Source organism: Callorhinus ursinus, unplaced genomic scaffold, assembly GCF_003265705.2.
Source record: "Callorhinus ursinus isolate GAN/ISIS: 27379988/994484 unplaced genomic scaffold, GSC_fseal_2.0 scaffold8, whole genome shotgun sequence".
Taxonomy (NCBI): Eukaryota; Metazoa; Chordata; class Mammalia; order Carnivora; family Otariidae; genus Callorhinus; species Callorhinus ursinus.
Window position 1 is genome coordinate 25,278,172 of NW_027397070.1, and position 12,615 is coordinate 25,290,786.

General features: G+C 37.5%; 1 protein-coding gene across 3 annotated transcripts in view; it reads right to left on the reverse strand.

Moving 5' to 3' along the window:
* Positions 1–19: 19 nt before the first annotated feature.
* Positions 20–12,615, reverse strand: part of SOS2 (SOS Ras/Rho guanine nucleotide exchange factor 2) — an 81,416-nt gene continuing 68,820 nt past the window's right edge. For 2 of the 3 annotated variants that reach the window (XM_073895177.1, XM_025870094.2), the window contains 4 exons: positions 12,295–12,556; positions 11,739–11,780; positions 2,614–2,726; positions 20–1,747 (listed from right to left, as the gene is read on the reverse strand). In XM_073895177.1, coding sequence (XP_073751278.1) covers positions 1,238–1,747; positions 2,614–2,726; positions 11,739–11,780; positions 12,295–12,556 — 927 coding nt within the window. In that variant the 3' untranslated portion in view covers positions 20–1,237. Of the gene's footprint in view, positions 1,748–2,613; positions 2,727–3,359; positions 3,637–11,738; positions 11,781–12,294; positions 12,557–12,615 lie in introns of those variants that run through there. The other variant, XR_012378981.1, reaches the window with a different exon arrangement.

Below are 12,615 nucleotides of genomic sequence, written 5' to 3' on the forward strand. Positions count from 1 at the left end.
AAATTAAAAAATAAAAGTCTTTTAAAAATTAAGACTGGGGTGATTTATTAATCTTGTTAAGAACTCTGATACAAAGCACAGTAAAAGGCCACAGACCAGTAAATAAACAACGTGGCTTTTGGCTACTTTACAACTGCTGCTACAGCACTATCAGCAAAACACGCTTTTTCATCACTTTGAACCCAGGAGTCCAAATGGCAAATAAAACTTTTGCTCACTTCTCTGAATAAAAAGTTTAATAAAGTTTTAAGTATGTTTGTTGGTTTAGATGTTACCAATCTAAAAAAAAATTTTTTTTAAATTTTAGTTAACATGAGATTTATAGAGAAAGTTACTATGTTTTGAGGGCAAGGCAGCTGGTTCCTGTGCCATAAGAAATTTTCCTCTGAATTTCTCAATTAGTAAAGTAGCAGATTGTATTATAGGCCTCGAGTCACTTAAATTTACATAGGTTATTAGCATTATCTTTAAATATACAATATAAACAAAACTGTACATACATGGCAAATTAACTTTGTTTTCCAAAACAATAGGCAACTCATTAGCTAAAGACACCATAGTCTGCAAAAACAAAAGGCACATCTGAATGAGATACATGCCCTTTTTCCCTCTATGATTGGGTTAGGTAGTCTCTGTATACATTTTAACAAAATAATAAACACAGTGCATTCTATTATTTTCATTCTATTTTTCATTTTTGTCTTCAGCAGCAAATTCTGGCATTTAAGACATGGCATTAAAGAGTTTAAGAACAGTGGGTGTTTTTCACAATTCTCTTAAGTGTAAAAACTAGAAGTAAAAACTAGGAGATGGTCAAAGAGTTTTAAAAATCAGTAATACCATACACCCCCTATATTTGTGTAAATTCATTGCCTTAAAAAGGCATCTATTACCCAAATTTGAAAAATTCCACAAATGCACTATCCCCTTTCAGTGCAATCAATGTCACTTTAAACCATACTTTAGCAGAGTCTACAGTGCAAATATAAATTCTTTATACTGGCCTTTTGGCAGCACTGAGGATCCAAGACAAGGCAATGCTACTGATCACCTGAGGATAATGATAAAGGACTTCTGTATTTTTTTTTCCAATTTTTAAAAGCTTATTTGATCAGTAGCATTTTTGTAAGAGCATTATTTGTAAAAAGTACTAAAATACTATGCTTTTTTGAATAAATTAAAAAAAAAAAACCCTTTACAAATACCATTCCAGTGTCATGACTACATATGGCTAAGGTCATTGAGGAGTTTCCGCATTTTCTAGCAAAGGCAGTCTGTATGATGGAGGGTGCGAAAGCTCCCGTTTGTAAGTCTTTGGTGGCAGTTTTGGTAGGTGAGGGCTTGAATTCTGCCTTGGTGGAATGGGGGGAGCTTGAGGATGAGCAAGGTTGTTGTGACTAGAACTGAGCACGTAGCATCGACGTGGTACTCTCGGAGAGGGTGTGCTAGGAGGAGTATTTGGCGAATTTGGACAGGTACTAACGTCTCTGAACCAGTCTGGATCTCTGTGAAGATGTCCTAGTGGAGGTGGCTGAAGATTAAATGGACAGTTTATAAAGTGTTCTGGAGGCCGAAGGGGAACTGGTGGAGGGGTATCAGGAAGAGGATCTCTTGGCGGTGGTGGAGGTGGGCTATGCAGAGGCCCATCAAATGCACCAGCAGGAGCAGGAACTCTGGGTTTTACCTTTGGAGGAGGAGGTTGTCTTGGTGGAATAGCAGGGGGGTCATCATCAGATTTCGTATTTCCCTCAAAAAAAAAAAATAAATAAATAAATAAATAAATTATACCTCCATTCTCCTGAAAAATCTGTTAAGCTTTAAAAAGACTGAAAAATTCTTATGTGTTCAGTTAAATCCAGAAGCTCAAAATAGGTTAACCTGATTTAATGATCAGATTCATAAGTAAAATACTCCCAGTTTAATTTAGGGCCTATTTTAATATTTTTATATGTGAGATGTTTTAATTGAAATCTTAGAACATAAAGCCTCACCTTTCAAAAATTTATGAATTTTAATTATAATAGGCAAGTGAGTGAAAGGAATACATAGCTTTGTAGATGTTAAAGGACATGATGTCAAGGGAACTTGAAGTCCAGCTTCTGCCTTCTGGTCATCTACTTCTACTTTCCCCAGTAAGGCTTACTGTGGTGGTTCTCAAAGTGTGATCCAGGGACCAGCAGCATCAGTACCAGTAGGGAACTTGTTAAAAAATGCAAATTCCTGGGTCCCACTCTAGACCTACTGAATCAGAAACTCCGCAATTTGCTTTTAACAAGCCTCCCAGGTGATTCTGATGCAGCCTGAAGTTTGAGAATTACTGGCTTAAATTTGAAGAATGCTTTGAATACTAAAGTTCTTTCCCTTTCTACCAGAAAGAAAACATACTTCTGAGTATCTGCGAATCTGCGCAGCCTCTTTTTAGAAAAAAATATTAACAATAATTAAGCGATTATTTAAAGTATTTTTCAGATAAAACAACCAGAGTGTTTATATACCATACAGGGTAGCCAAATTATAATTGACAGACTTTTTATAAGAACAAGAATTATTTTGAAGGTTCACAACCTTGAATAAATTGAATAAGCTAAGGCAAACCTGAGTCCTGTTGACTACCTTGGAATTTGAAGCATCATGATCAAACTTCTTTCGAGGAGGAAGCGGAGGAGGAATCAGCAGCTGCTCTTCACTTAGTTTATGTAAACTGCCACATGAACTGAAGAAAGACTCTGGGGGTAAGAAAGATTAGTTTCACCACAATTCACAGTGCAATCATAAGACAAGACTTTATCTCAATCTGTGATCACCTCTGCTATAGTAAATGTCAAACTGTACTGTACTCAACTGTCGGTTGACCTATACTTTGCACTAAACCATAAGCTTCTTGAGGGCAGGGTGTATTCATTTCTGTATCCCTAAACACTAGCACAGTAGTAGTGCTTGGCATCTGGGAGATACTACAGCTACATGAAAACATACAATCTAAGTAAGATTAATAATGAGATTCTGTTCCCTGAAAAACCTTTTTAAATCTAAAACACACAAAACAAACATATTTGTATAAACTATGGTAACTTCCAGAGAAAGATCATACATAATCAGAGACCTTGTGTTTTTGAAGCAGTGAGTATCAGATACATTTCTACAAAGATAATAAAACCTCCAAATAGGAGACCAAAAGGTAGGGTTGTATCAAATAACCCTTTTTCTTTGCAAATTTCTCAGTGATAAAGGACATGTTATATAACCACATTAAAGAGAATTTACAAAATAATAAAGCATTCAGGGGAAAATTCTATGCCAAAGACATAGAATAAGAACTATTTCATTTATTTTTTTTCGTATGATAAAAAAAAAAATACCTGTAGTTATGGACCAACTCTGTTTGTTGACCAAGACTTGTTATAAAAGCAGTGACCATGTCTTGTTGATCATTATATTAAGATTGGGTTCACAGGAACTAGTTGGGAAAATTGAAGTTTAATTTTAAACACACTGAGTGTGAACTCCTTATGTGATATCCAATGAAAGATGGCAATCTCATTACTCCATGTAAAAAACTGCTGTCCCGATCTTGCGATTCTGCAGTCACCTCATGGGTCCTGTTGGCTCAGGGTGTCAAAAGTAGAAAAAGTATGCCTATGGGGTGTTGGCAGATGGTGTGGGAGGTTAGGCAGAGCACTATCTGCTGTAGATATATTCCTTTTGCCTGACCAGCATCTTATGCCCTGTCTTTCGGAGCAAACTATTCTTGGTGATAGTGAATCGATCCCATGCGGTTTAGTTGGCCAGTTTGGCCCAGTGCACCCCAACTCCAATCAGAGAAATACCAAGTGTTGGTGAGGATGTGGAGAGAAGGGAACCCTCATGCACTATTGGTGGGAATGTAAATTGGTGCACCCACTGTAGAAAACAATATGAAGGCTCCTCAAAAAAGAAAAAGATAGAAATACCATATGATCTTGTAATTCCACTACTAGTTACCCAAAGAAAACTAAAACACTAATTTAAAAAGATATATGCACCCCTATGTTCACTGCAGCATTATTTACAATAGTCGAGAGATGGAAGCAACCAAGTGTTCACCAACAGATGAATGGATAAAGAAGATAATATGGTGTTTGCATGCGTGTGCGCGCACACACAGGAATACTGCTCAGCCACAAAAAAGAATGAAATCTTGTCATTTGCAACAATATGGATGGACCTAGAAGGTATTAGGCTAAGTGGTGTAAGTCAGACAAAGAAAGACAAATACCATACGATTTCACTTATATGTGAATTCTGAAGAACAAAACAAAACAAAAACAGACTCATAAATACAGAGAACAAACTGGTGGCTGCCAGAGCGGAGGAGGGTAAGGGGATGGGCAAAATAGGTGAAGGGGACTAAGAGGCACAAACTTCTAGTTATAAAATAAGTCAGAGAAATAAAAAGTACAGGATAGGGAATATAGTCAATAATATTGTAATACTATACGGTGACACAGAGTGACTACACTTGTGGTGAACTCCAAGTAATGGAGAGAATTGTCAAATCACTATGTTGTACATCTGAAACTAATATAACATTGTATGTCAACTATACTTCAATAATAAATACTTAAAAAAAAAAACCCATTTTTTAAAAAAAAGTAAGCTCTATGCCCAACACGGGGTTTGAACTCATAACCCTATGATCAAGAGTCACATGCTCTACTCATTGAGCCAGTGAGGCACCCCAGTAATAAATACTTTTAAAAAGTAAAAAAGAAAAAAAAGAGGTGGGCATGGGACTCACTTCTCACCTTCTTAACATGAGATCAGATTTTTATCTACCTCCCCTTCATGCATGCAGCCCTGTGTTTTGCTTCGGGGAAAGCTGACCTTATCCCATAGCTCCAAGGATGGGGCCTGATTAGACCAAGTCAATCAGTGTAATCCATTCCTTCAGCCAGAGTGACTGATGTAGCTGTAGGCATGTGAACTAGTTCAGACCAGTGAAATGTGAAAGATCTGCTAGCGGCTACCGAAAAGAAAGTTCCCTGCCTTTCTGGAAAGCACTCTGCCAGTGTGTCTCTGTACCTCTCTCTTTTCCTTCTTACCTGACAGAACAAAAAAGCACACAACCATTATTGTTCCTGCCACTCTCTTATGACCTTGAAGGAAAACAGCCTTAGGTAAAACTGATAATTTGGACAAAACATTGAAGAGGCAAAAGAAACCTGGTCTTTGATAACATCATTGAGCTACTGATTCAACAAGTCTTAAAGCAGCCTTCCTCTAGACTTCCAATTATGTGAGTCTGAATGCTTTTTTATTGTTTAAGTCAGACTTAGGTGCATCTTCTCTTCCTTACTGAAATACACACTCATGGAAGCAGAAAATATCTGAATGATGGTTGAAAAGCTGTGAGAGTTTTTGAATACGGGTCTGACTCTACAGGAGACCACTTAACCACTGTTACACTTCTTTATAGCGGGCACTCAATAACCCTTGATGAACTGTGAACACAATTTTATTTTCTCTCAAGAGCACTTCCCTATATGATCAGTTTTTGTAAACATTTTTAATAGTTTCAGTGTTCCATACTAATGAATTTAGAATAAATTACTAAGTGATTTCTGTAATGTTATTTAGATATGTAAGTTACTTCAAATTTTTTGACATCCGTCCATCCATTTTTTCAACAAATACTTATTGCATAACTGCTATAGTGTCAGGTGCTGTTCTGGGCGCTATAGCAATATAGTAGTGAACAACGACAGGCAAAAATTCATGTCCTTATGGAGCCTATATTACAGGTTGGGGACAGAGAACAGATATGATAATTAAGTAAAGTAATATGGCTACAAATTAGAAGAAGAAATATTAGGTAGGGAAGGTGGATAGGAAGAGATAGGAGGGGAGGAATTTTAAATGGGGTGACTAGGGAAGACCTCACTCAGGTAATTATGGGCAAAAACCTGAAGGAGGCAAGAGAGTCTGCAAAGTGGCCAAATAGGTGAAGAGCAGTCTAAGCAGAGGGAATGGCAAAGGCAGAAGTCTTGATGTGGGAATGTGTCTACTGTGTGCAGGAGGCAGAGTAGCTGGAGCAGAGTGAGTGATGGGGGAGAATGCTAGGTGATTAAGTCTGACATATCAAAAGAGGCTAAAATGCATAGAACCTTCTGGGCCCTTTAAAAGAACTTTGGCTTTTACTTTGAGATAGCCACTGGAGGGCTTCAAGCACAGGTGAGACAAGTCTAACCTACATTCTTTTTTTTGGTCTGACCTACATTCTAAAAGAACCTGGCTGCTATACTGAAAACAGACTATGGGGAAGATGGGAAGTTAGAATGCCACTATAATAAACCAGGTAAGAGATTATGGTGGCTTGGATCAGCAAAAGAGATGGTGAGAAATAGATTCTGGATATATTTTGAGGGTAAACAAGATTTGTTGATGAAACATATTTGAAGTATGAGAAAAAGAGAGAAGTAAAAGATAACTGTAATATTTTTAGCCCAAGCAATTAGATGCAGTTTAGAACTCGGATAAGGAGGCAGTGGGAAGAACATCTTTGGAGGGAATGAAAACAAGCTCAGTTTTGGAGAAGTCTGAGATTCCTATTAAGTATGTAAATGGAGATGTCAAATAGGTTACTGAGTATATGGGTCAAAAGGTCAAGAGAGAGGTTCTAGGTAGAGGAAAAAATTGGGGAATTATCATTATACAGATGATATAAGACTGAATGGGCCAACCAAGTGAGTGAGAAGTCTAGGGACTGAATCTTGTGGCCTTCCAATCTTTATAGGCTGGGGATATGAAGAGAAACAAGCAAGAGAGACTAGGGAGCTGAAAGTATAGTTAGAAAACCAAGAGAGTGGAATGAACAATGTGATCTTCACATATGTGACTTCTTCCCAAAACTGATATTTTGTATAAATGAAGACAGAAACTTGGTCTTTTTTGTTTGCCACTGAATCTACAGTACCTAGCAGGGTAACTGGTACAAAGTAAGTATTCAATTTCCTATTGAATTAAGACCAAAGGGTGTGAATATTTTTATGGTTTGACATGTTGTTTACAGATTTCTTTCCAAAAGGGTCATACTAATATACCAATTCACAAGGGATAAGTAATGTATGAGAGTATCTTTTAACATAGGCTTGCTCATACTTTGATATGAACAGTCTATTCATGTCCATTGTTAATGAAGTCTTGCTGTTTTTTCCCATTGTATGTGAGCACTTTTCATACATACTATGTTCTTTCTTTCAGGATTTGTTTTAGGAGAGTCAGAATTTTATGCAGTTATTCTCAACATTTTCCATTAAATTTCAAAATGAAATTTTCCTTATCATATGAAAAATGTATTTTACTGCCATCCAAAATAATGTCTAGAACTGCTGATTCTAAAATCACTTGGTGTTATGGGTTGAATTGTGTCTCCCCGAGAGATATGCTGAAGTGCTAACCCCCAGTACCTGTCAACGTGACCTTATTTAGAAACAGGGTCTTTACAGATATGTAATCAAGTTAGGACGAAAGTGGGCTCTAATTCAGTATGACTGAGGTCTTTAGAAGGAGAGGAGAAGGGAAAAAGAAACATGCAGGGAGAAGATGACCATCTGACAACAGAGGTAGAGACTGAGATGATGTACCCATAAACCAAAGGAGGCCAGAGATTGTCAGCAAAGGCCAGAAGCTAGAAGAGGCAAAGAAAGATTCTCTCTTACATGTTTCAGAAGGAGCAAGGCCCTGCCAACCCCTTGATTTGGAGACTTAGAGCCTCCAGAACTGTGCTGTGGTACTTTGTTAGAGCAGCACTAGAAGAAACTAATATACATAGTCAAAACATCACCACAGAACAACAAGGAGAGTAAGAAACAAACTTCAATGAAGACGGGAAACATCTGAACCCTGAAGTTTCAATACATGAAGGTGGACTACAATGTATATGAAGAGACAAATGGAGAAGATGAAACCCAAATGTCTACAGTTAATGATACTGACAAACAGCACTTAATGTGCCTCCACAGAATGAAAGGAGGGATCAGGAGTTAAAGGCACTTGGTATAATGAAACACATGGGCATTAAAAACAGAAGACTTGATTAAATCTAAATAAGGAGCGATTAAAACTCTGTGGGAGACTGGGGGTTTTTATTTTCTGGTGAATCTAAACATCAGACTGGGGCCAGTAGACCGTGCTGAAAACACAGATTTTCATACTAAATGTTCAGATCACCCAGGCAGAAGATTCGAAGATCTTTCTTTGGAAAAATTAAACAGTCCTACAAAGGAGGCCTCATAGATTCTGATGTTTGGGGATTTCCTAAATAAAAAAACTTCTCATCACTCCATTACTCTAGAGGGAAACCTACATGTCAACGAGCTCTGCCCATGGATACAGAATTCCCCATCAGTTTATACTGCCTCACTCTAAAATATGGAAAGCTAAGGATACCAGACAAGAAAGGAAAGACGGAAAGACTCCAATGTGAAAGACAATAGACTAAACTAACAGATGCAACTCAGAAAGGAAATAAAACCAGAAACAATTTTTTTTCAAAAACACTATAATCACTATAATATCCTATGGGAGATAAGAGGGTGAATCCATGAAACCAGAATAATAGGGTGACATAAAATTGGCATGAACAGAGGAAACTAGAAAGAATTTTTTGGGAATTCAAAATCATGATAGATTAAAAAAAGAGTTGGAAGATGAAGTGAGGAAATCTTGCAGAAAACAGAACAAGAAAACAAAGAGATGGACAATAAGAGATAAAAGACAAGAAAACTGGAGGCTCAATCTAGGATATACGATATAGAAAAGGAACTCAGAAAGCAAGTCAGAGAACATGTTAGGAAGGAAATTATTAACAAAACCATATAAGGAACATTTTCCAGAAATCAAAGACATGAATCTCTAAATTTAAAGGGCTTAATAAGTAGACAGCAAAATGAAAGGGAAAAATGACTCATATTAAAGCAGATCATTGTGAATGTACAGATCATCAGGAATAAAGAGAAGATTCTAAAACTTTCTTGGATATACTGTGGCAGAGACTTCTAACTGTCCCCCAGTGTACCTTCCTTTTTCTTCCTTTAAGTAATAGGATCCCATGTATTCTGGCAAGACAAAAGTTTGCCTATCTACAGACAACATTTCGCAGCCCCCTTCGTAGCTCAGTTTTGACCAATGGAATGAGAGCAGAAGTAATGCGAGCAACTCCCAGATCATGTTTTTCTTTTCTTTTTTAAAAAGATTTTAATTTATTTGAGAGAAAAAGAGAGAGAAAGAGAGCACGAGCAGGGGGAGGGTCAGAGAGAGAGAGGGAGAAGACGACTCCCCCCCGCGCCGAGCAGGGAGCCTGACTTGGGGCTCGATCCCAGGACCCTGAGATAATGACCTGAGTCGAAGGCAGCACCCAACCAATTGAGCCACCCAGGTGCCCCGCAGATCATGTTTTTCTAACAAAACCTACTGACCTCACCTTCCTGCTGGCTGGAAAATGGTAACAACTGAAGGAGCTGCTCAAAACTCAGAGTGGAAGCCCCATTTTGAGATTCCTGAATTGCCCTGCTAGCTTGTGGAACAGAGGTGTCTACTTGCTCTGGCTATTGTGAGAAATAGAGTTCTATTTCATTTAAGGTTCTGTATTTTTGGTTATAAAAAATCCTTTATAAAAAAAGGATTGAAACTAGAGGGTCATTGACAGATTTCTATTTTGTTCAGTGCCACATCTCTTGCACGTAGAATTGTGCCTGCACATATCAGACGTTTAAAAACTATGCATGAACAATTTATGACTGAATGACACTGGACTTCTAAACAGCAAGTATGAAAGCAAGAAGACCATAGGAAAATACCTTCAAAAATCTTAGTGAAAAGGATTTATAATTCTATACCCAGCCAAACAATTAACAATTAAATATATTAAATACATTTTCAGAAATACAAAAACTTAAAAACTTTTTATCTTTTTATCTTTTCTCGGGTAGCTACTAGAAGATGTGCCTCTACCAAAATAAGGGAGCATATTAAGAAAGAAGACAAGGAGTCCAAAAAAACAAGGATCCAACACAGGAGAGAGGTGAAGAAATTTCTAGGATGACAGCTGGGTGAGAGGCCAAGAGAGCAACCAGTCCAAAATGGAGCAGAACAAAAGGGCACCAGGAAGGAGGCTTCCAGGTTAAACAGCAAAACCAAAATGCTGACAACTGTCCTTAGTGGTCTGACCTTATGGAAAACTGCGCTAAGAAAGGGTGTGAGAAGACTGAGCAACAGATGTTTGAAAAAACCAACCAACAAACAAAAACACCTAAGCATTAATGAGTTTATCATTAACTTCATGAAACAGAGGAAACATAATCACAGTATACACTACTTGACTAATAGTGAATAATATTTTCCCAAAATATGACAAGTATATTAGAATAAAGGGCAAAATTCTCATCTACTGTAATAGGAAATCAGTGTCTAAAACTAATGATTCAAAAGAGAAAAATATGAAAACACCATTTAAAAATGTGAAAGTGTCACTGGAGAACAAGAAAAGACATGGGGAGACATGGGGTAGGGAACTGCTATCAATTTCATTTTCAGTGTTTAGCACTATTAGCCTTTTAAACTGTATGCATATATCACTTTGATAAAAATTTAAATATTAAAATATAGAATTATAAACATTTAGAAGACTAACCTTACTTTTCTCATGAGACAGGAACTCTCTTGCTACTACCTAAATTATATACATTTTAATATGATTGAAGCAGAAGTCCTCCAGATTGGGGGAATTATTCCTGAAACTACTCTGTACCTTTCTGGGTGGTGGTGATGGTTGTTGTTTTTAAAGATTTAATTATTTGAGAGAGAGAGAGAGAGAGAGCAAGCGAGAGAGAGCACAAGCCGGGGGGTGGGGGGGAAAAGGCAGAGAGAGAAGCAGACTCCCTGTTGAGCAGGGAGCCTGACACATGGGGCTTGATCCCTGGACCCTGAGATCATGACCCATGCAGAAGGCAGGCGCTTAACAGACTGAGCCAGGCATCCCTGGGTTGTTTTAAACAAATGACCATAGAAAGAACGGTAACAGCATTTACATTATGAAGTAACTGAGAATGGCAGAATAGTGTTTTGTGAAGATCATGTGAAGAAACAAGTGATCAAGGGCTAGTCTGGGAACCTGATAAACATTTAAGTATATAATCCACATAGGAAAATGAGTTGGAATGGGAAAGAGGAGAGGCAACTGATATGAAATCACTGTTCATTCTGTGCCAACCAATATGCGTGGTGCTCTACATCGTTATCTCATTTGATCCTTAACAGGGTTGAAGATGCTAAGTAATTTGTTCAAGGTCACACAGCTCCTAGACCACAGATAAGTTGTAAAATGATGAAAACTATAGTAAAGTTTAAATAGTACCCAGCTGTAAGCAAATAACTAAATTTATTTATAAGAATTTCATTCATTTTTAAAAAAATTTTTAATGGTGCTAAAACCCAAATATATACAATTTTTTTTTAAAGATTTTATTTGACAGATAGAGACATAGCAAAAGAGGGAACACAAGCAGGGGGAGTGGGAGAGGGAGAAGCAGGCTTCCCGCAGAGCAGGCAGCCCGATGCGGGGCTCTATCCCAGGACCCTGGGATCATGACCTGAGCCGAAGGCAGACGCTGCATGACTGAGCCACCCAGGCGCCCCTCATATACAAATTTAATCAACTTGATTAATTTCATTATCATTAATCAACTCAAATTCTTACTTACTTGAGTGTGGCAAGAGGACTGGAGCAAAGATGCTATTGCTGCCTATTGGAATGAGAAAAATCAATTTGAAAAGAAAGGTAGTATGCATGGTTTTATTTTAAAAATATTTTTGCATAAAGTAACAAATGTAGTAACACAGAGAGTACAGAATTTTATCGTCCTCTAGTGACATGTTAGTTTTAAAAGAAATGAACTGGAAAGTTAGCTTTGTAGCTGGAATTTCTTTCCTTTCTTAGCATAAGTAGTTCCCTCTCTATCACAGTCACTTTTTAAATCTCCTTCACAAAACTTAATCTGCTTGTTGTCTTACTCTCTGTTGCTCCCTTAAGAGCAGTAGCATGAGGCCCAAAAGGTACTCAATAAATCGTTTAATGAATAAATTAGAAAATAAGATGCATAAACAATGCACAAATGATGCTTTAATCCCTTGTGTTAATCATTATTTTCACATTTAAATGCCACTTTCCACACTAATATAGTTCCCTAATTAAAAAGAGAAGAATTATCTGAAACATAAGATTCCTTTTTTACCAAATGGTTTACATCAAATACATACCACAGGAACTGTTGAGATCCACATCTAAAAACACACTAAGGTCTGAAGAAGCAGATACTGGTGGAGTAGATGGTGTATTTGGAGAGGTTGGTGCTGACACAGTTGATTCAAGATCAGTTTCAGCAATCCGACTAAAGCTCATTTTACATGGTTCTCTTTCTAATGGCGTTGGATGACCTCGTAAAGTGCCTGAGGTAGAGCCATGTCGGCCTGTATTAGGCCGTATTCCAGGAGATTTTAAAGAGAAAGTTGATTTCCTAGGCTAGGAAAAGCAAACATAACTACCATTACTAATTTGCATGGACTTTATTTTTATTGCTT